This window comes from Etheostoma cragini, chromosome 22, assembly GCF_013103735.1.
Source record: "Etheostoma cragini isolate CJK2018 chromosome 22, CSU_Ecrag_1.0, whole genome shotgun sequence".
Taxonomy (NCBI): domain Eukaryota; kingdom Metazoa; phylum Chordata; class Actinopteri; order Perciformes; family Percidae; genus Etheostoma; species Etheostoma cragini.
Window position 1 is genome coordinate 19,164,981 of NC_048428.1, and position 24,823 is coordinate 19,189,803.

At 41.1% G+C, this 24,823-nt stretch overlaps 1 protein-coding gene across 5 annotated transcripts in view; it reads left to right on the top strand.

Moving 5' to 3' along the window:
- The window catches only part of dpp6a (dipeptidyl-peptidase 6a), a 220,789-nt gene that overhangs the window by 120,318 nt on the left and 75,648 nt on the right, over positions 1–24,823 (top strand). Inside the window, exon 1 of one of the 5 annotated variants that reach the window (XM_034861629.1) lies at positions 2,512–2,807. The exons of the other annotated variants lie outside the window; for them this stretch is intronic. Within the exon in view, the coding sequence (XP_034717520.1) occupies positions 2,751–2,807 (57 nt within the window). The 5' untranslated portion in view covers positions 2,512–2,750. Of the gene's footprint in view, positions 1–2,511; positions 2,808–24,823 lie in introns of those variants that run through there. 5 annotated transcript variants of the gene reach the window in all.

The following is a 24,823-nucleotide window of genomic DNA, read 5'->3' on the forward strand; positions in this document are numbered from 1 at the left end:
CTGAAAAGAGCTGGGACCACCGTTTCCAAGGTTACTGTTGGTAATACACTAAGACATCATGGTTTGAAATCATGCATGACACGGAAGGTTCCCCAGCTTAAACCAGCATATGTCAAGGCCCATCTTAAGTTTGCCAGTGACCATTTGGATGATTCCCAAACTGTGTTTGGAGGAAGAGGAATGATGAGGACCATCCCAAGAACACCATCCCTACTGTGAAGCATGGGGGTGGTAGTATCATGCTTTGGGGTTTTTTTTCTGCATATGGGGCAGGGCGACTGCACTGTATTAAGGAGAGGATGACCGGGGCCATGTATTGCGAGATTTGGGGGAACAACCTCCTTCCCTCAGTTAGAGCATTGAAGATGGGTCCAGGCTGGGTCTTCCAATATGACAATGACCCCAAGCACACAGCCAGGATAACCAAGGAGTGGCTCTGTAAGAAGCATATCAAGGTTCTGGCTCCAGACCTAAGCCCAATAGAGAATCTTTGGAGGGAGCTCAAACTCCCAGCCCAGAACCCTGACTGATCTAGAGAAGATCTGTGTGGAGGAGCGGGCCTAAATCCCTTCTGCAGTGTGTGCAAACCTGTTGAAAAAGTACAGGAAACGTTTGAGCATATATATATTATATATATATATATATATATATATATATATATATATATATATATACAGTATATAATATGCGTATAGGCACCCCTCTAGGTAAAAAAATAGTATTAATGTGCATAAAGAAGCCTAGAAAAGATAAAAACATCTCCAAAAGGAATCAAATGACAGAATAGATATTTGTATAATATGTCACAAAAAGTTAGATTTTATTTACATCATTTACTCTTTCAAAATAACAACAACAAAAAAATGGCACCTGCAAAGGTCTGCACCCTACAGAGTTAATACCTTGTGCTGCCCCCTTTGGCAAGTATCACAGCTTGAAAACGCTTCTTGTAGCCAGCCAAGAGTCTTTCAATTCTAGTTTGAGGTATCTTCGCCCATTTGTCCTCACAAAAGTCTTCCAGTTCTTTGAGATTTCTTGGCTGCACCACAGTGCCTATGGAGAACCCACCTCACTTTGATCAAGTAGAAAAACTAACTAAGCCTAACTCTGCTGTATGCCCACACCTACACATTGGTTTTGGGGACTGTCATCATTCAAATGTGAAGAAGTCACTAAAAAAGCGAAAACTCATGGGCCGTGAAAGTAAATTACAAAACAAAATAACACAATGATATCTCAGTCAAGGGTGTCAGGCGGTGCATTTTGTCCTTTGAGGCTACCTTTTTGAAAGACGAGCCTTTTCATGTGCTCGGCCGATCACATGAAGCAACACTGCAGACATTCATTCGGGATTTCAGGGTAATTGGCTTCACCAAGCTGCCACCAGACTTTAATTAACAGTGCAGCACATTGGGTTGCACACCTGCAATATAAATAGTCAAACTGGAGACTAAGGTATTAATTAACATTAAGCACATCTCAGAACGAATCAAAGGAAGTCATTTCCTCACAGTGTTTAATAGGGATTGTACAACAGTTTTTGTAGCTGTAATTAATAGAACAGACCCACTCAAACATGTCTGGTTGTTATCTTGAAATATATACACACATATATATATATATATATATATATATATATATATATATATATATATATATATATATATATATCATCAGTGCAACATCAATGCTGCTGCAGTAAACCAAATGTGCTAATTATATTTTAGTCTCAGAATTAAGTTTAAGTCTCAGACTGACTAAACTTCATTAAGAGCCATATTTGTCTAAGTCCAAATAATTTCCACTTTATTGCAACTACTTCCTTCCCGGGATCATAACGTGTTTACAGTCACTCATGTCTTAAACATTTCCCCTGTTGACTCTGTGTTATTACATCTGCTGCTGCTGTTTGAGTGTGATATTTAATCATTTACATTACATTCAACCTACTTAGTGTGTCGGTGCCATTATTAACGCATCAGCACATTAGTTCTACTTACAGCAAGAAAGTTACATAACGCGGACATTGTTCTCAACAAATGAAGCAGGAATATTGGCTTAAATTCTACTTGCCTAGTTTACCAGCAGCTGTACCACAACAGTGCCCCTGCGGAGGAACCGGATTTAATGAGAACGACCTTTTATTTTGGAGTGGAAATGAATAAACTAATAGATATGTGACACTGTATATGATTACAAGTGTCGAGTGTTAGAATGTCCTTCTGGATGCAAAAGGAAAATGTGATGAGTTTATATTCATGAATTCAGCATTCAAGTTTCAGCATTTAATTTTTTTGGTGCAATATTTAACTGATACCTACTCACTCTGCAACACGTAGCCCCCCTTGGCTGAGTTGACGCACGCCGTGTGTGTGTGTGTGCGTTGTGTACGCGCTTGTGGAATATTGAACAGTTCACGCATAGTCCCACATCAAGCGTTTAAAGAGATGCGCAGCTTCTCTCTCTCTCTCTCTCTCTCACTCTCTCTCTCTGCTGTCTCCTCCTCTTCTATTTCGCTACCACTGAGAATATTTTGTCTTTTCTCATCTTGAGCAGCGCATCCTTCCTTCCATCACTTGATAATTCACACCTTGGCCGCTGCAAACGCAGCCTGTTGGCGCCGTGAATACACCATCTTCTTCTTCTTGTGCCTGCCGGTGGTTCTCTACTGCACCTGTGTAGCTTTCTGTATTTGATTTGTTTTTCCTCCTGCCGGGGAAACAACAGTTTCTCCCAGCTGTAGAGGAATCATGACCACGGCGAAGGAAGGCAATGCACCGGCGAAAACAGCTCACCAGCAAGAACAGGTACCGATGAGCTTCCCTCTGTCTTGCCTTCGCATTTCAAAAGCAACATCAACCTGTGTCGCCCGGCTTTAGTTGGCACACACTGAAGCATATTGGCTGCAGTGACTTTTGTCTGACCGCTTGCAATGGTGTGTTGGAGGAAAACCTTATCATTTAGTAGCCCTAGGCGTAGGCTACTATGCGTACTGTAGTAGACATTTGCACTATGAGTCTTTTGGAAGTGATAGCCGGTGCCGTGCTGATTTACAGCCTCGTGCTCGCTTGTAATCGTCATCGTTATTATGCAGTGATCGTCATTCAGTGACTTTACGCACGAGAGACAACCAACAGTTTGTGTTTTCCATTCCATCCAGTGCGCTTCACCTTGCAGTAAGACACGCAAATCCGCTCAATTAGCCCAACTTGGATCAGATTGTGCCTAACGTAAAACGCCCTGCAAATGTCTTGATGTTAACAGTTTGAATCGCATTTGAATCACCATGTCATGTAATAAAAAAGAAAGCGTCTGACCTCTTTAGAAAAGCTCAACTGTCTCTCTCCAGGCTGAAAGCTGGAAACACTGTTGCATTTCAGTGTGGTGCAGGGTGGCTCTGCTCAGTTTTCTGTGTTCCCTCCATCACTCAGTGATGATGGAGCATCTGTTGACCCGCCTCCACAGAGGTACACGCTTGCCTAAATAATGGAGGAAACAATGGATTTAATTTTTAAGAATCAATATTTCATGAGGCACATCGTGCTCTGTTAAGTGTCAGGGTTGACAAATAATGCACCTCCTCCTGCAGTACAGAGCCAGTGAATGTGTCCTAACTAACACCTTTTTACAAGGGTCCCAACCATATGATATCTTTGAAAGTTTGGAGAAAAATAAATGGAACTTTCCCAGTTTTTTGGAAATGGCACATATCTTTTGAAGTTCTAACAATGTAGCACCTATACAGCAATATACCCAGGCACTCTTTTTACAGCATTACCACTGTGAAAATACTCTGGCAGATGTTTGTTTTCATTGCATCTAGATGAAATAGTTCAGTTTCTGCTTCTAAAAAAATCTACTATTCTCGCTCACTATCATCATGTTTTACTTTCCTTAACTAATTTTCTGACCTTGAACTAAAACCAGACTAGACCTTTTAAGGTAATGTGTGAATCCAGTTTTTTCCCGTCCAGGAGGCTGTTTAGGCATCATTTAGTAAACTTTGTGTTTTGAATCATGTCTATCAACACAAACTATAACTCTAGATGGCATCTGTCATTGCTGGCCCCCACCTGTGCGCTGCACCTGTCTGAAGATGACAGAGAAGGTGAGAGGGACACTCTGCTTTATCCAGACAGGTGATTTTACCCTGCTGGGATTTAGCTGCAGGCTGTCAGTCACACCCTTGGAGGCAGCCGAAGGGCCGCCAGTCCCACCCTGCATACTCTGCACACTGGCTGTGTAGGCGCAAACAAATCAGCAAAAGCAACTGACAATTTTTTTTTTGTCAACCATCAAGCGAAAAAAAGACAGAGTTTGCTGGTTTCTGCTTTACAGATGTTTTTCCTTTTGTGTAATGTGAATTCAAGACATCACTTTGAACTCAGATGTTCATTCACTATTTTCCAACATTTTTTCTTCCATAATCAATTCATTTTTGATAATTTTTTGATCTAATTGATGAATCGTCAGTCTGTAATGTCAGAAAACAGTGTGACATTTCCAACACCCATCTTCAAAGGACTTCTTTTGTCCATCCAGCTGTCTTAAACCAATATATTAATGTAAATATTTTCGTATCTACATCTACATTTGTAATAACAAACCAAGGAGAAATGAAATCCTTTTGATTAACTGGAGATTTATTTTCTGCTTGATAATTGATTTAAATGATTAATTTCAAAACTAGACCGAAAAAAAGATTTAATTGTATTTAATTATAGTTTATTTTGAGTACAAGTACCTAACACCTGCAGGAACTGACCTTTTTTTGTAATTACTGACAGAGATTTGAGAGTTGGTGATGCTGGAACACCGGTATATAATCAATGGCGGCTGTCAGTGGATTTTCTTGAGGCGTGACGTTTCAGCAAAGTGAAAAATTGTTTCAAGAATTTCAGGTTGTAGAATCAGCAATGTAATATAGACATGCATGCATGCACGCACACACAGGAGCAAACACTTTGCAGCTGGTGCGCGCAGACATACACAGCCGCTGTGATTACGCAAGGTTCTGTTGCAGCCTCCTGATTGATGGTGTGCTGGCCGGGCTTGTGGTCCAGGGACAGAGGACGGAGATAGAGGGCAGCTCACCAGAGATAGCAACAGCTCTCCAGTAATCAGCTAGCCCTAGCACAGAGAGGGTCACACCACTAACACTCACTTCTCCAACAGGGCGGAGGTTGTCAAGGTGTGAAAGGTTGAGTCAGGGTAGTAATGAACTTGCATAGGCAATACACTTAACTAAACAAGACTAGCATGATTAAATTAAAGGTAAAGCAGCACTGTTTAGTTGCCAAATTACTCCCATCTAGTGCTATAACAGAGAGTACAGTGATTGGGAAACTGTGAATTTGGCACAAGGTGCTTGCTCAACTTAAATTCTGGTGCTTGACATGAGCACTTCGTCACAAAAAAAAAGATAAACCAGTGAGAGCAGCTTTTGTCCAAAAGCCTCAAAAACGTTATAAACATATCTGATGTGAGCAGTTTAAGGATGTCACATTACATTAGTAATTGGGATTCTCCCAGTTCATATTTCTCACTTACTGCCCCCAGGCAGTTGAAGCTTTAAAGTACAGCCCCAACATTTAATGGGGAAGACATCCGCGGAAAAGCCACCCCCATCCAGCTTGACGGTTGGGCTTTTAACAGCTTTTTCCCATTCTGTGTGACTAGCGAACTTGGGAAGGCATAGTGGGTAATGCATGCTAAAGGGAGAGACTTGGAGACTGTGAGAGCCGAGCTGAAATGCACGGTCTGCCCTGTTAAAGTTGATTTAGTAGCATCTCATAGTAGCAGAGCAGTAAAGGACTTTGGGTGGGATTCAAAGCCAAAACCTCAGATCAGGACAGCAGCTTGAGGAACAGCTGAGTGGAGCAGCCTGTGGGTGTTCCTGAAGAGAATAGATACCCAAGGACCAAAGAAGGAAATGAATCATAAATAAGCCATAGCATTGGATAGGATGGTAGGTCTTACTTACTTTCCAGCTTTTTATTGCTCTCAAATCATGATTTCTTTTTCTTGTCCCATTTGTGATACATGAATATGCCTATTAGACTCTTTGCTGGCAGGTGAGGTGATTAGATGGATCTTGCATCATTATATCTACCAGAGAAAACACATGGCTCTCGACATCCCCACCAGGCTAACAGTGTAGTTAAAAATGACAAGGACTATAGCATAGGGGAATTTGAAATTCTAAGATTAGGAGAAAAAGGGTATGCAATCCTGTCCAACTCCAAAAAGAGAAGGAGTTTCTCCTCTATATTTATATTCTTTAGTTTCTTCTAAGATACAATGATACCTACTTAGTAAACTCAATGTACTCAATTTCCTACATCCAGTAAGTAAGATTTCCAAGGCTGTGTGCTTGTCAAATATTGATCAAATGTTTATTATCTGAAACGGAGTCTGTCTGCTATGAGCTGATAAATGTACTAATCAAAGGTGAAGATGCTCAATCAAAAATATAGGAGAAAAAAGCCAGACGGCAACATGCTCTTTTAAGATGGTGAAAGGCTTGAATGTTGTCGAATTGATGATATTTGACTTAAACATTTTGGGATGTTTTGTTTTGTTTAATCGCACTAGGAGAAAACAAGTAGCGGTTTTAATCAGCTGTGTTTTGTTTCCTTCACCTCGCTGTGGTAAAGCCGCCTCCTCTGTGGCCTGCTGATGAATAGCTCAAGTAATAAGTGCTTAAACGGGTGTTAATTAAAGTAGCAACATGCACACAAGACACAGTGGTAATGACGATCGCGGCGCATCCTTTGGCTTCTGTGTTTTTAAGCATGCACCTGCCTACGGTAAGTGCGATACAGCAGTGGTTGTGTTTCAATGCCCCAGAGTTTCCTTTTTCCAAATGGGTAAATCTACAGAATGCATTTGTTGTCCGTTGTTCCAGAGCTGCCACTGTTTATCAGGTTGTCTAATGTCGTTAATGAAGACTCTTTTCCCCCTTTTCAAAAGTCAATTCACTGTTAAGGTGATAAGTAGATCATTGTGAAAATGACCAAGACGTCAAGGTGTCAATGCGTGTTGGTCTGCCAGGAAGTACCATAACGGAATGGTCAAAATGAGATCATATAAATGCAAATTTGCTCTGGCTGTGTAGCATGTGTAAAGGCCCAGTCACACATTTAAAACAAACTCAATTCATTTCAATAGAATGGCTGTGATTGATAGATTCATCCTGTGAGGACAAAGTAAATGAGAGTTTAATTTTGGTGAGCTTTGACTGCAAATTTTTAGACCAATAGCAAACCACACTGCCAAGATGGTGAAAGCTAACATCGCTTATTAGCTGTGTTGAAGCTTCCACTTTCATTTAACCTCCTTCATAAAAAGAGCAATGGTTGGCAGGCGGCTATGAGACAGGAGTCAATGGCACAAGTACATCTTTTTTAAATAAAAAAATATAAACTAGAAAGGGTTACTCGGAGAGTGTGGCCAATCTCAGTGTAAAAGCAGTTTAACTTTTGCCTGTCAGAAACCCATTTCCCCAATTATTCCGACACCACATGAATCTACTATCTCGCAATGGCAACAAAAGTGAAAATTGATTTGTGAATCCACCCCGTGATTCGGAACTCCTGCAAAATATAATGAGTTCTTCCTTGGCCCCAAGCTGCCTTCCACTAACTGTAATGGAACTCAGGCCAGTTATTTTTTAGTAATCCTGCTGACAGACAAAAAAAACAACAATCAAACAGACAAAGCAAGCCTAAAACACTTTACTGAATTAAGTGATGTACAATGCTGAGAACAAAACACAAGGAGGAGCAACGGTACAGACCAAATACAAAAGCAACTTACGGAGGGTCAAAGTACTGACTAGCGTTAGGATGTTCCCAGCTGGTTAGCTTGTTAGCTTGTTAGCGGTTAGTTCACCAGACACAATAATTTACCAACTCGCCCCGCAAGATGTCACGGGGAAGATGTCACTAACAAGCTTTAAGGCAGAGACCAGACCAGCACCTGCTCCCTCAGTGTGAGACATTCTGCTTGAGAGTTTACGCAAAAAGGCTGAAAATGTAAAGTGCAAAAATAGAAAACTTTACCAGTTTTTCGTATGCATGACATTATGTAGAACTCTGCATAATTTGAATTTGTGGTTCTCTTGCCAGGTTCTTGCTACTCTGCTTCCAAGTCAGATTGCATAAACTATAGTATAGTTTTTTTATGGAATTCACCGACTTGATTTGAAACTGCAACTTAGCTATCATTTTGATGCTTCCTTTACTTGTGCATAGCTTTTTACCTATGGCAAATCATTAGCTAACGTGCTGTTAGGTCATCCATTGTCACGTACACCTAATCTCTTTCGTTTCCCCCCCCTCGCACTGTGTTATGTTATTTCCGCACAGCCAGTTTTTAATGAGAGAGATAACTGGCGTGACCAAAATAGGTTTGGATAAGCAAAGAGTGATGAAATGATTCACTTTTGGAATGCAAATAGATGATAGGCCAATTCCTCCTGTTCACAGAGTGCCCTTGACTGATAAAAGGGAGTGGGAGATGGATTTCTAGGAGAATTGGATGCCCCTAATGTTTGTGCCATAGTTCATCTTAAGGGCAATTATGAACTATTGAGCCGTGATGTTGGGGTCTAAAGTGGAGATTAGAGGCGAGATTATCAGGCCGCAACCACAGCAATTTATCATGATTGTTGTCATGATTTAAATGTTCTTTGCCAAAATGGCTTATAACATGGGTGGGGGGGGGGCTCTTTAATACAGCAATAAATATTCAGTGTTTGGAGCAATGGTCAAACTAAATGTCACCATAATCCTCCATCTCGCTAATGGTCTGTGTAGACATCAGGTGTGTGCGTATCTGTTTGTGTGTGTCTGTGAGTAAACACAATTTAGGAGGAGTGTCCAAACAGTGTGTAAAACCGCCTCGTTTAGGAAAAGGTCAGCATTTTTTTCAGATGTCTTCTTTTGTTTTAATGTAATTGTGTCCCTAATGCGCTATGCACATCTGCACAGGATATGCATATCGATCTCATTTACTCTCTTTCTGCATATTTCCATAAATGAAGGAGCTGGCCAAGCCTTTTCTTTCCTTTCCCCCTTGTGTTCAGGGGAAAAACACAAGGCTGTAAATAAGCTATCTGCATTTAGAATACTTAATGTCAGAAAATCTGTATATTTTCACCAGAATTTAAGTTGAGCAAGCACCTTGTGCCAATCTGTATATTTTCAGAACAATAGGTTTGTGAACCAGAACTTTGCCGTCTCTGGTTGCAAGTCCGTTTGGTATGCTGAGCGGAAATAGTCCGCAAGTGTGATTAATCATGCTTCAGACTGTCAGGGGAGTCTCAGCCTGTATCTGTGCACCCTACAAAATGCAGGCATGCGTCGGTGTATAAGTTAATATGTCTCTGTATACTTGTGCGTGTGTTTATCTGCGTCTTGCCTCAGTCCGTTTGAGCTGTGTTTTCTGGCCTTATCGACCTGCTGTAATTAGAAGCCCAGAGCTGTGGAGCAGGGAAGGCGATCAGGAGCCGCCGTGTTCCGCCGAGCCTCTAATTGAAACGTTGAGCGTTGCCAAGTTCACCGTCGCAACCCCCTACCCCCACCCCCCACCCCCCTCCCCTCGGGTCCTGCTGTCGTTTGGGCGCCACCTCCACGTCAGTGACAAACATTTACAAGAGCGAGTGCTAGTCACGAACGATAAGCAGGTAATTGCCTGTAGGCTCGGATGTGAATTAGGAGAAGCTGGTGCTCCAGCTTCATTGGACATGCTGCTCGGAGTTGTTTGTGCCCATGTCAGGAAAGTCTTGACAGCTCAAAGTGATACACATAGCTGAGCTTGGAACGTCATTATCTTTGTCATATTTAAGCTTTGGTTTTAGACTTTTCTCTCAACATCTGGTATAGGTTGTTAAAATCCTTATTTTGCAAAGTTGTATCTTTTCCTTCCAATAAAAGTGAACAACAACGTCGTCTCCATTTTCTTCAGTGACGCAAATTGCTTGATGAGGCGGCACACAGAGCCACTCAGTAGCCTGCAGGAGGCTAAAGGCTGTGCCTGAATTTTGGCATCTGGCTGCTCAGCCTGGCACAAGCCTAGAGGAATGAGCTTGTCTTTTCAAAGCCTGGGCGCAATGTTACAACCACTGTTCCTACTGACATTTATCGCTTAGAACCTTTAGTGTTATAGTTATGGCTGCAATAATTCTCGCCGCCGTGGAATGCTGATGGCACTCCAAATTGACCAACTTGAGGATTTAAACGTGACAGCTCACCACATTATGGAGATGGGAGCGTGAAAGTAGGCGGCCTGCTGCAACATCATCTTTCTCTACTCGAGAAGCACACGTCCTTGTCATCAGTCTGACATGCTCAACTCTATCCTGGACTGCTGGCATGGCTTCCTCCAGCCATAAGAAATACGTCTGGGTGCAAGGGAATTGGTCTGAGGCGACAATGTCAACCCTCTGCTGATGTTTTATGCTCAAAATATTGGCAGCCATTACATGCCTCCTCAGTTGTGTTAAGTGTCATGCATGAAATACTGACTTTCATCATGACATTTGCTGGGCACACTCCAAACGCCCAGTGGCAGCCCAGTTTCTATGGAGATGCTGTAGCTCAGTGTGCAGCCTTGTACAAAGAAAACACCAACACAGATTAAAAGCGACAAAGTGAGTGGGGAGGGGGAAATAATAATAATTCATTAATTTTGTCACCATCTTGTTCATGTTTTGCCTTTGTTGACTAGCAGCTGAAATTGAATCACATGCTTAGCTAATTTAAGTCTCAGACTGGCAAATGTGCATGCAGCCCTAATTTAAGAGTGTTCCAGCAAATCAGACTTAGTTTGAACATCAAACACCACAGGAAGCTTGATTGAGTCTTTGATTGTTGTTCTGCTGATATGAAAATGTGGTACATATTTAAAGACACATATTTAAAGTGTTTTCGTTATCTTTTCATCATCTGGAAATGTTGCCATTTTTAAGCAATATGGAGCAATTTGCTTCTTTGATAATGAAAAAAATCCCACTAAAGTAATCACCCTTATACAATCTATCATTCATTTGGATATTACAAACAAGCAAAGATGCTAAAAGATTCTAAGTAGCGGTTACACAGCATGATTGAATCTTCCTCCTTTATCATTTTGGATATTAGAAATCCACACAGTCCCTGGGTTTGCACTCTGGAGTTTATTATCTCATTTTCGTGATCCTCTGTCAATTGCCACTCAATTATATGCTCTACCTCTGCTTATATCAGTGAAAGCCTCCACTCAGTCATTTGCAATCTTTTTTCAGAAAAGAGCCAAAAAACTATATTCCTTGGGGTAGTCTTGCAAAGCTATTCAATGACTTTTGTTATAACACATTTATTATCAGAGTTGTCACTGACCCCTGAGTTGCTTCAGGCCAATTAGATATAAAAACTGTAATTTTTATACCAGAGTGATTCCACCATGTATAGGGAACAGTTGCTCCCTAACGTTATTGGCCTCTCAGCCTTCGTGGCACTCTTTCAGATAACTTTTACATTTAATATATCATATTAAAGATTGTATTCTTTCACATATAATGTTGAAATTTGCACTTAAATTTAAACTTAACTTAAATTTAAAATGATTCTAAAATATTATAGCTATATGAGGAATTCAAAGTAATGACAAAAAAAAGTGGTAGGTAGTCCACATGATACAATTTTTCCGTGACCCCTCCTTCTCACACACACACACACACACACACCCCACCACACACTCTCACACCCACACTCCCTCCTTCATGCAGTTGCTAGTAGCCAAGGAGGACACAGGATTAAAAAAACATGGACTCTTCAGAAGAGGTAATTGGCTTCACTTGAGTTTCTACATGGGAAAGTCACCGGACGCCACAATCTTCTGAACACAGCCATACTGACAAATACAGATAGAGACTAATTGTGTAGAGCTGATGGATATTAATTAGCTTCGTATTAACTCATTTGGCAGCTGCTTGAATGTAACAGACGTTCATAAATATCAAAAAGGTACACACTAAAGCTTTAAAGAAGCAAATAAAATAATGAAAATACAAAGGATGCCTGTGCCAAACAAACAAAAGAACAAACAAACCAGAAAAAGACTAACAATGGGAAAAGAAAAGCTCTGCCACAAACAGGCATAAATATGAACAGTTTGTACGATGAGTACAAGTACAGGGGGAGGTAAACACAGGAAGATGGCTTTGATCAGAGATGGGAGAAGATTGTGAAGCACTTATCCGATTGAAGCTCAATGATTTAAAAAAAAGAACAAATAAACTGTGAAAGGGTCTCATGACACAGCTTCAGACCAAAAAACAGAACCGTATGTCAGAGGATCTTATCAAAGCCGAACTGGCGTATTTGCACTAAAAAGTGCAGAGTTTTATGGCTGCAAGTGTTTGTTGAATTTTGTACATGTTATATTTTCCGTAATCAATGTGTAACTCTGTGTTGTCTTGCACGTTTTATGCCTTGTCTTGGCCAGGTCATTGTTGCAAATGAGAATTTGTTCTCAATCGGCTTACCTGGTTAAATAAAGGTTAAATTAAAAAAATTGAAAAGTCAAAGGCAAGAAAAATCTATTGTGTATATACTTCATTTAAGCCACTTGAATGAAAATACTTCTGTAGGTCATCTCCCATTGCTGGTCTCATGCCTTGTGTTGTGGCTTTGTGGTGCTGAATGGACAGCTCCCATGATGTTTTTCTGTCTCTGTGCAGACTGATCTCATGAAATGGTGTCTGTATGACACGCCTGTATTGGCGTGTTCTCAAGACGCATTCACACTTTTGAGTGTGCTTATCAACGCTGTTTAGCCTCTATTGACTCACATTATCTTGCGATGGCGTGTGAATTAACACCGTAGAGAGTAGTTGAAAGGGCGACAATCCGTGTAGGGAGGTTGGTCATGGTGGTGGATGGGTAAAACGTTTTTGTTGTTTTGTTTTTTTACTAAAACTAACCCTGTTTTTCTTTTCCAAAACCCAACTGGATTTTCGTTTCTTAAACTCAACCAACGCTTTCTTCTCACAATAACATGGCAGGTGGCGTGTATGTGTACGCCCGCTGTATACAGCGTACACATGCACGCAGATAGCTCTACATGCGTACAGATAACACTCCACTTAGCTTAAGAAAGTCATGATGTCATGTTGTCTGTGGCTGGGTTTCTTTTTTGCTCTCTCTCTCCTATCTCTCTTTTCCCCTCTCTTCTCTCTTTCTCAGCGTATGTGTGACTGTGGCGTTGCTCGATCACTCGGGCTGACTGGCAACTCCTACTTGTGGGGTTGTGCACATGCAGTCTCGTTGGTATGCCATTGCTGTTGTTCACATCATGAGGCAATGTTGTTTGTTGTTGTCTTGCTTATGCTTTTTGTGTTCATGGTGTACAAGCTTGAAAATGTATCTTTTTGTTTGAAATTCAGTTAAAATATCTGAAACCAATTGTTGAATGAACTGTATTTGAAGTACAGAGAACCTGCAACCCTACACAGGCGTAGTTTGTTTCTTCTCCAGTTGTTGTGGAGGTAACTTAACAACATCAAATAAGAACATCTTATGTTGTTGTAAGATCTGGAGAGGGGAGAAACGCTCAGCAAAAGAATACTGTTGGCTTTAACATGTAAACAGCTTCTTAGAGCTTATCCAATGTGTTTTTTACAAATAGGGAACAAAGGACATGTTGAAAATCAATTTCATCACACTTACTTTGTGGCAACAGAATGCATTAGAGAGCATTACTGTATTAAGACCATTGAACAGGAGCTCCCCCCATTTGTTGAAACTGACAGGCTGCACAAAGATTTTCAATGGGGATTTTTGATTCATGTTTCTTGTGGTGCTGCCTTTTGAATGAGTTGTTATATGTTTTAAGTGTGATAACAGCTAGCTAGTGAGGAGTGAGCATGTGAAAAGGCTTCTGTGCTTGAGCTCTAGAGAAAGGAGCAAGCAAGAGTGATGGCATGACAACAAACAGCCAAGTGTGAGTCATATCTGTTTATGCCCAGACTTAATATATACATTCTGTTTCGGTGCCAGAGGGAACATGGAGCATGACGCTTTCACAACAGAAACTCAGCTTGACCCTTCCTGTTTATCAGTCTTTTTTCCTCTGGCCACACTAGCATGTGTTTTAAGCTATCTATGCCAACCAGGTCCCAAGTTTGATTTGATACCTACATACCAAGGATTTCTTTTCCTTTAAGGTAAAGAGATTAGGTATAATATGTTACTTTTGTTTGTTATTGTTTGTTGGCACAGCGTTCCAAGTCAGCATGAGAGAGCAGAAATGGGCGAGTAAGCTAGAGAATGAATGAAGAGAGGGAGCGGTGTTAGTGGGAACATAACAGTGTATGACAGGATTAAAACGTTACTTTCTGATTGTTTTAAAAGCAGAAAGAGGGAGGGGAGGTGGCACATTGGCGTATTTTGCGTAAAAGTTGAGCTTCATACTGTCACTGACACATCGACCGACAACACACAGCAGCGGTCTCTTCTGGGTGCCTGGTGTATCGGTATCAGATGCAAAGGGTTGTGACAAAGCGCTGGTACAGAGTGACAAAGCGTGGCAACGGGCTGCACATCCTGCAGGCTGTTGTTGGCTGCGGGTTACACACCCACATGGGGTTCAAAGGCTCTTCGCTGACGCCCATAAACGTCCTGCACCGGCAAAATATAAGAAAAGAGAGAACCCCCTGGCACCACTACAGACAGACAGGCAGACCACTACACACAGTGTTTCACACTACACAGTCTCATGGCAGTTTGTGAAATTGTCACGTTATTTAATCTTGATTCGTGTACAGATCATGTTAATGTCGTTATTTTCAAGTGTTGATTACGAATTTCAAAGTAATGTTTTTCAATGGGAAGCCTATTTCGTGTTAACAGCACAATTACAGTAGCGAGTAGTATTGAAAATCCACGTAGGGATGATGGTCGGGGTGGTGGATGGCTCCAAACAACACAACACAGCACTTTCACCCCTGAGACCTGGAATCGTGTCCCGCATGTTGCAGTTCCTTTGCACGTTATTCTCTTCCTTACCATTTCTCCATTGTTGCGTCTCCCAGAGCAACCCATTGTCATAGCAGTTTGTGAAATGGTCACATTAAAAAATTGTGACCTGAACACATAATAAATGGGAAAATCGTGACATGTACACATAATACTACATCAAAATTATGAGACCATTTCACAAAGTGACATGAGACTGTGTTTCTTCTACAGTAGCGGGTCAAAAGGGAGGATTAAGATGGATTACTTTTGTTTTAGTCTTTACATTGGTTTCTTTAGGGGAAATCCTACATACTGCATCTTTAAATATTATGATATGCAAATTAGGACATTTGAAAGGATCACAGGCATGTTTGAAAGCTGATTATGTGTCCTAAGAACTGAAAGCTCCTTATCTATGTGAGGATTACCTTTTTGAGATCTAGATCTAGAATAAATACATTTTTAGATTAAAGTAAATAAAATAGATTTACAGTAAATTACTACGTACAGTGCACCCATGAGAAATGAGAACTTATAATTCCAACATTTGACTTTGTAATTATTCTCTCATTTAGTCTTGTTGTTACAAGCAAACTTTGCAGATGGCATGTCATATGTCTTATATATATATTTTTTTTTTACATTTGCCTTTTAGACACAACAATAGTATAAATAAATAATATTTCTGTTAAGAGAAACTGTATTCTTTTCTTTTTTAATTATTGACTTCATGTTGGCTTTTAGATGAGGCCGAGGGGCCAGTGGGCTTCAGCCAAAAGCTTATCCACAGCCTCAGAAAGTTTCCTTGCTAAACTTTTCAAACTCTCAGTTGAGTGCTGTTGTGTGCTGATCACACTTGGGATGAACCCACAAGAGAACCTGTGCTACATTTTAATGGGGGCATACTTATTTCTGGGAGAGAAGCAATCCTTAATATTCAGAGTTGTTAAGAAAAAGGCATTTTGTTGTTGGTGTAGAAAATTGAGTTTTTTTCCTGACACTGTACCTTGTATTTTCTTTCTATTTGAGAACAACAAGTCAGTAATTTCATATGTGCTTGTTGTTCTATGATACGTGTGTGCTGAACAGTGCAGTGAAAGGTGTTTACCGCTTCTCTGAAATGAAGCAATGCAGTGACATCAATACATTTGATCAACTTATCAAGCTTCCCAGCAGCATTAGAGCTCACTCTCACTCACACATTTGAGCCATTCTTACGTTCTGATGTGATGATACGCTGCTGCAGAAAGTCACACTCTCTCTGTACACCCCGCATATCAGAACAGGGTCACTGCTTTAATGCCTGGGGATTCTTATTGGACAATAATAGTGTCTGAGATACCCAGCAGGTGCCTGAATAAACCCTCAAATAGAGCAATTATTCTCAAACAAAAGGTCACCTCAGGCGTGACGACAGGCCCGGAAATCAATAAAGCTCCCAATTACAACCGAAGCACTGAGACTATATTTGGTCTCCGGTCACTAGCCTTCCAGGTAGTAGATCAGATTTCAAGGCAACCTCTTTCCCTCAGTATGTCTTTGAGATTTAGTTACCAAATTTTATTTCAGGACTCTTTGCTTCACACTTCTTTAAAAATGCATAAATGACTCTGGCCCTTCTGATAGGGGTCTCCTTGATAGCAGATGCCCAGGGACTGATGTGGCCTTCTTTTTCTTAGCTCACATAAGAAATTACAATTACTTCTCTCCAGAAGGAATATTTAAAGGTCCCATGGCATGACAATTTCCCTTTATGAGGATTTCCAACATTAATATGAGTTCCCCCAGCCTTGCTATCTGGTTACCTCCCCTTTCTCCGCTTTGCTCGCCCAGAGAATTTGGCCCACCCACAATAGCAAGATATCATGACTTTCAAATGAGCAAAGTGGCAGTTGGTCAAGACCACACACCCCTCCTCCACCTTAAGGTCTACTAACATAAGAGACTTCAGATATGGTATTAGGGAACCACTAAGGACTATTAAAACAGAGACTTCAGGTACAGTATTAGGGGACAACCAAGGGCTATATAGAGGCATCCAAAGAGGACCATGTCAAGGGACCTTTAAGCCTTTCATTTAGCCAGGAAATCTTACTGAGATCAGACTTGTTTTTGCAAGAGAGACCTGAGATTTATGAGTAAAGCAAAATGCAGTCACTTACATCACACACACACAGCCACAAGAATGATAAAGTCTCATACTGACTTTAAGTTGTGTTGCAACTCATCCTAGTACTGAGGTGCATAGTACCAGAAACCTTTTTTTTTCAGAGTTGGTATGAGGAAGCACCCTAACCTGTGATCTGGTGTTGTGGTTATTGGCTCTGAACTGAACTAGGGATGTTAAATATGAAGCATGAGCATCCAGGATGTCTCCATGATAAAATCTAAACAGAAAAATTCGGTGGATTGTATAATGTATATATATTTATACAAAGGAGAAATATTTCAGTATAATAATCAAGTTTTGCAACACAATCTGAAATCCCTGGTGGTGTTAAAATACTTGTAAAGCTGTACTGGTTGTGAAAGTAAAAAAGTTATTAATCACGCAACATCTCAAACATTCCTGTAGAAAACTTAAATCGATGTTGAAAATGAATAATATGCTTCTGAATGGAACTGCCTACGTTTTCCAAAAGTGAACGTGCATGCTCTGAAATCTAGAACATCAACTGGTGTGCCTGGAACTAAATGTGCACTCTGAGGTGACATTTTTTTGGTTCCATTTGTTGCAGTGTGACAACGCAACAGTCTTCCATTTTATTATCTGCAATTTTGCCGTGGGCCTTGTCTGAATACAGATAGCATCCTGATAGTAAAACGAGTCTTGTCTTCATGGACCTGAGAGTGGATGGGAAAGATGCATCTCCTCGGCTAACTGAACACATCACAATGTGTGTGATTGTAAGCTGCTAGACATAATGTTCTCCATCCCACCATTGAGGGGCAACATTGATTTTGAGAGAATGGTTTGTGGGCTGACTGGTTCAACAAGCTATTAGATTTTAGTGCAAGCTTTTTCATTGAAGATCATGACCTAAGTAAATCTGTACTGGACTAAATCAGAAGAAGAGCTGCACTTAGTCCGAAGAGATCATCAAATGGCTGAAAAACCACAAGTGTTGTTTTTTACTTTGATGTGGGCTCTTACTGCATTTTGATGTTGCATAACCAACAGAGCATGAAAGTTACGGAAGAGCCTTGTTTTAACAACAATAAAATTATTATGTACTTTAAAGGTCCCATGGCATGTACATTTCACTTCATGAGGTTTTTAACCATTAATATGGGTCCCCCCAGCCTGCCTATGGTCCCTCAGGGGCTAGAAATGACGATACGTGTAAACCGAGCCCTGGGTATCCTGCTCTGCCTTTGAGAAATTGAAAGCTCAGATGGGCTGATCTGGAATCTATCCCCTTATGAGGTCATAAGGGACAAGGTTACCCCCCCTTTCTCTGCTTTGCCCGCCCAGAGAGTTTTGCTCGCCTATGAGAGAGAGACATCATGGCTTTCAAACGAGCAAAGTGTCAGTTGGTCAAGGCCACACCCCGACCCTCCACCATTTAGTTCACGTTCTATTGATTAAATCATATTGCTTGTTATTTTCTGACTACGCTGTCACAGCTGTGCTTAAATGTGCCAAACATATCATTCCTTTAAAACTGCCTGCTAACCAACCGGCGGAGAATACTTTTTCACATTTTGTCTTTGGCTTAAAGAAAAATAAGAAGTTATAATATTGTGAGAAACCAAAACATGGTTTAATCTGATTGGCACAAATCAAAGTCAGCAGATTTTGTTTAAAAGAACAATGGAAGCTTACTCTGAATAAAGATCCGAGATTTTGCTATGGGACTAATTATTAAGGACTGCTGTAGTTGTCAACCACAGCCGTGTCTGGAATGTGTTAAAAGTGACAATAACTTGCATCCAGAAAGGTTTTGAATCAGTTTAGCTAATTGTGAAGCAACACAATTAGATGGCCAATATAATTTTATTATTATAAGATATAATTAAGCAACATGAAGTTGGTATTTAAATGCATTTATTCAAGTCAGCATGCTAATATTTAGTTGCGACATCTCCGCTGTATGTTTGAACAGCGCTATTGGAGTCTAGCATAATTGGATAACAAATTGACGAAGCAGCATCGATAGCTTTACCCTCTTGTAATTTACATCCACTATTGACTCCAGTGCAAGAGACATTCCGCATGAACAAAAAAACCTTGTTAGCCATTTTTTTTTTCCTGTGCATATTGACATCAGCGTATGCATGGGTGCGTACAATCCCCGCCGGCTTCAGTGTAATTGAAGGGCACGTTCAAAACTCCGTCTCAGACTCTCTCGCTGTAGCTGTTTTATTTTTCCCTCTCCCCCCTCCCCCCTCCCCCCTCCCCTCAACACCTTCAATTCATGACCTTCCTCTCACCCTCTGCTACTCTTTATTGTAGTGAAGAAGGAGAGGAGGAGAGTCACACACCCCGACCCAATGACAAACAACTCTTAGATGTCTGAAGATACATTCTTGAGGCTACAATGTAGTACTTAAGTCTGAGAGAGCAAGAAATGGTTCTTGGCAACACGTATACTTCTTTTTTCATCTTTTCAATAGCCTATGAATGAGAAAATAATACACATTTGAGACAGTGAGTGTAGCAGAAAGCAGAAAGTTATTGTCCTTCTGTATTTCATACCATAGTACATATGCCCCTTTTTAGTTGTCATATTTCATCATTGATGAAAGACTTCAGTTAGCTCATGCTCATTGCCAATTGGACTTTACTACAATGTACATACAGTACATACAGTTAACTGTACAATACAGTTAACTATTTGCATATTTGTGTTTAAGCAGTCAGTACTTGCATATTTACTAGAGGTGTGACGAGATAAAACGTGACTAGATTTCTCATCGAGGTAAATAGTGTCTCACAATATCAGTACACAAGTGCAGAGCAGCAGACAGCATGGCAAATGAATATGACTTTGACCTCGAAATTAGCATAGAAGATCCCCCCCGCCCAATCTCCAATTTGACTCAGAGTTAGTCTTGCTTTGCCGGACCCTCCTCCAAAGCACGCCAAAGGAGGGTCCCGCTTCTGCACAAAGCATTCGGGGATGGGAGGAAAACATCCTCTGGTTTATTGGCATTTCTTTAAACTAATCAGAATCATCATGGGCGGGGCTAAACTCTACACAGAATAGAAAACTCTGATTGGACAGATGGTCTAGAGAACTGAGGAACAGTTAACCATAGTCCTTACAACACAAAGAAAGCGGAAAGAAACAAAAAATACATGCATCCGGCAGAACTTCCAGCGGTAATGGAGCGATCCCTGAATGGAAATGTCAAGGGTGTAGACCAACTCCGAGTTAACGTTTACGGAGCAAAAGTGGAAGAAAAAAAAAAACTGCCTCTAAAACCCAGCATTACGTTATAGTACCGCCACTCTCTCTCTCTCACCCTCTCTCTCTGTCTCTCTTTCTCTCCCTCTGTCTCTCTCGCTCTCACTCTCCTCTCTGTCTCTCTCTTCCTCTCTCTGACTCTCCCCCTCTGTCTCTCTCTCACTCTCCCTATCCCTGTCTCCCTCTCTCTCTGTCTCATTGTCTCTCTCTCCCTCTGACTCTCTCTCCCTCTTCCTCTGTCTCTCTCACCCTTTCTCCCTCTCCCTCTCTGTCTCTCTCTCCCTCTATGTCTCCCTTTGTCTCTCTCTCACCTTCTCTCCCTCTCTGTCTGTCTCTCTTGCTCTCTCCCTTTCTTTCTCTCTCTAACCCTCTCTTGTTCTCTCTGTCTCTCTCTCTCTCTCCCCCCATCTCTTGGCCAAGACACACGTGTCTGCAGCGTGCATTTCACTGTGGTGCTATCTCGTGTAGACCACTCTCTTTCTCTGGTAAAATGAGTCGGGAAGCGGACAGCAAAGCCTTACTTTACTTTTAATGATATTAAACAAAGGTAGAGGTTCTCTCTTCAGCCTAAATGGTCATAAATCGATACTAGAGTAGCCTACCTGCTTGCTTACTGCTGCAATGAATAAAATGCAGAAGAGGAAAAAAGTGCATCAGTCTTCACAAAACTCATAGGTGTAGTGTTTGTTGTAGGTTATTTTTGCTTTAGAACATAATCACTGTGAAACATTAAAATAAGCTTTACATCTCAAACAACTAGTCTAATTACTGCCAGAAAGCGCTTGGTTATGTTGTAACCTTGGTTCTCTGAGTAAAAAGACTCTTTATATCTATGAACAGCGTAACTGTCAGTTATACTGGAGAGAATTCATTTGAGTTTGTGGCAAAACCTTTCAGTGCTCGTTTTCCAGCTATTTTTATTCCTTCATTGAAGTTTTATTAAAATTCATCTTGTCTCGATCTCGTGAACCCAATCTTGTGTCTTGTCTCCTAAGCCAGTCTCGTCACACCCCTAAAATTGACATGTTTAATTATTTACATCAACACTTAGGTATCTACCTCTGTGGTTTTCCTCCCATTTACCCAAGTTTAGTTCTGCTAGTGTCTGATTGGTTAGTTCAGCTACATGTGATTTAGTAAAACGAGGAAGCTGATGAAGTGTGGCGAGCAGTAACGTGCTGCTTAACAAAGTTATTTGTCTCCATCCAGCTGTTCTTTCTTATTTAGAGTGATACAACAACCACATATCAAAACCTCATGTAACACTTTTTTGTCATTTTCAACTGCAAGAATGTTAAAAAATAAGCTCATTTTGGAGCAGTTCAGGCCTATAAAACCACTTAGTTAGAGTAAGTGAAGGATCATGGTCACGGTTATTGTCACACAAAGACTTCCTAATGGTTACAACAGACTGACAGGGCTCACCTATTAACACCTTTTATCTTTTTCTGTTCAAAACATCGAAAGATTAAAAGACTGTGGGTTTTCTGGACAACCGCTGTTAGAGCTAGAACACGTTTCCAACAGAAGTAGTGGGTGGAAAACCTGCTCGGCAAAGAATACATAAGTCACCCTAAAAAGGCTGTTTCGAGCGTAAAGTGTTTAAGTACATTGCTTATCTGGTGAGTCTCAGAGCCTCTTCCTGTACTCAGTGAGCTAACCTTTCATAGTTGACTGGCACATTGTCTTCAATATAAAGAGATTGACCACCGCTTCTGTCTCCCTGTTCAGATTTGATGCACCCGCAGAGGCTAATGCACACGTTCCTCTTCTCTCCGACACCCTCTTAGGAGACACGGCGTCGACCTTTCTTTCCACTGTAGCCTGACAGGAGAGCAAACTGCTCCCCGCTTGTCAGAGAAAAGAGCACTTTCTCTGGGCTATTTTCAGGTGAAGGCAGCAGCGAGGTGGAGGGAGGAGGAAACAGGGAGGGAAAGCAAGAAAGGAGGGCAGAGAATGCATGTTTTTTTTATGGAAAAATCAATTCTACGTTTGTGCTTTTTCCACTTTATTCCTAATGCTGTTACATTTATGAAACACTGCATTGCACCTAGAAATAGGGTTGGGTATCGTTTGAGTACCGATACCAAAACCCAAACCGTGACTTAAATAAAATGTGTTCCTAAATTATACTTTATTCAATAGGAATTCTACAAAATCCATTTTAATGAAAAGAAATTAACACATTATGATATAAATCTTTTTTTTTTTTAAGCTCCTACTATGTGAGCCCTGTCTCTGTGGTTAACTTAGAGTTTTTCCTGCGTGTCTCTATGACATGTACTGTAATGTTAGACAGCCAATCACAAGCATCATTAGATCTTAGTAGAAGCATGCTGCATGTTTATTGGCTCACTGGCGCTGATGATTTACTCATTTTTGATAGTCAATACTTTAGAGGAAATTTGGTCAGTGCCAAAAAAGTATTGAATTCGGTACCCATCCCTACCTATAAAAGGCTTTGTTCTAGGGGTATATTGGTACTTTATTCATGTGTTCAGTATGTTAGATTGTGCGACCTCTGTTTTACAACACATGATGACCCCTTATTGTGCTTCTCTTCAAATATAATGTCAATGAGGAGGAGAACGAAATCAAAGCTGAGCTGCCCTTTATGTGTGAATGTGTTACCTTATGTAACTCACACTGGGATCCGTCAGCATCTGGTCAACTCTAGTGCCTCACTGACAATCCTCGAGCCTTGACATCAGGGCTCATTAGCTGCGGCCCACTAAGCATGTCCGTCAGAGCCAAATGCCTTTTTCCACCGATTGCCACGTCTGTTTTGGTGCACCGGAGAATTCGTTCAGGATCACCGACTGGTTCATTGGTGGCTGTTGTTTGGGAATTATCTGTATTTCAGCGCATTCTCCTTGCCAGTAATTGTCTGCTCGGCAACTGAAGTGCCAAGCTTGAATTGAAATGTCAGGCTTTGTATGCGGAAAGAGAATTCGAAGAGATTGTGTGGAGGAGCGTTAAGCTGTATTGATGGGAGTGTTTGAGCTATTGGAACCGTATGATTAATGTGACTGCTTGTAATTATCATCAGAAGTATGATATATGACTGGAGGATGGTGAGCATATAACAAGCAAATGCTTTCTGATTGTACCCCAAAACCACTGTCAGCACATTTTGTAGATATAAATCACAATTTTGCAATATAGTTGTGTATTTTGAAAAAAACATTCACATAATATGCCTCCCTCACCTTGACAGTTTTCTGAATGAGGTTAGTTTTCTTAACATTTCCTTTTTTTTAAGCCCTTACTTTTCAACGAGGACCCACTGCACTGTAACTGGCAGCCAACGTAGCATATTCTTCTCTGCTACAAAGTAAACAGAATTACAAAATTCCAACCCTGAGTCCTACCAGCCTGATGTGTAGTTACACTTTTTGATGTTTGCACGTCAAGCTACGCGATGTAGGGTTCGCCATAGGGTCGGTATCTCCACCTACAAACCGTACGTGCGTACCCAGGGCGTGGATTTAACGCAGCCGCATAAACTGCTCTTCCAAACACTGTCTGAGCTCTTGGCCCGCCTTCACGAAAGCTCAGTCTGCTCTGATTGGTCAACTGGTCCACTCGTTGTGATTGGTCAACTAAATTCAAACAAGCCACTGGGGGGGGGGGGGGGGGGGGGGGGGGGGGGGGGGGGGGGGCTGAGCTTGCCCAGGCAGCAGCTACGGGCAGCACATACGAAAAACTAGACTGAAGAAAGCGGCTTCCCTGACACGCTGCAATAATGGGACGGTTAAGGACACACGCGGGACACAAACCCCACTCACCTGTGTTTGACCCATCCACCACCCCAACCAACCTCCCTATGTGGAATTCCCCCCACATACCACTCACTAAACCCCGTGTAGATGCTGCTCTCCCCAGTATGTTCTACACACACGCCGAAGGGTTCCTTTTTCGTCGCATCAGACGTGGTAAGCCACTGTCCAAACGTCCATATTTTAAGCGTTCCGAGTAAGAAAGGGTTCTTCCTCCCGGGAGTGAAAACTTATCCTGATTGTGATCCTTTCTGACAACTTTGAATCTAAAGAGACTACAGACTACAGTGTTCTCTGTGAAGAAGCACACTACAAACTTTGAACAGGGACCTTTCAAATTGACGGGGGGGGGGAGTGTTCCGTGTTCACAATGGGGATAGTAAAAAGAGTAAAACACAGGTTGTTCATTATTCGTGTAATGTCTCAGTAAGATCAAAGAAGCTTTATCAAGAAAACAGCTTTAGAAGAATATTTTGTGACAAAAAACAACTATCCATGTGTTGTTTATTTCTTTGATGTTTAATTTCTTATACTGCACTGTAACTTTTATTCTCGTTGTATTGGTTTTTATTTTTCATTTTAACTGATTTTGTGTAAAGCACTTTGAATTGCCCTGTTGCTGAACTGTGCT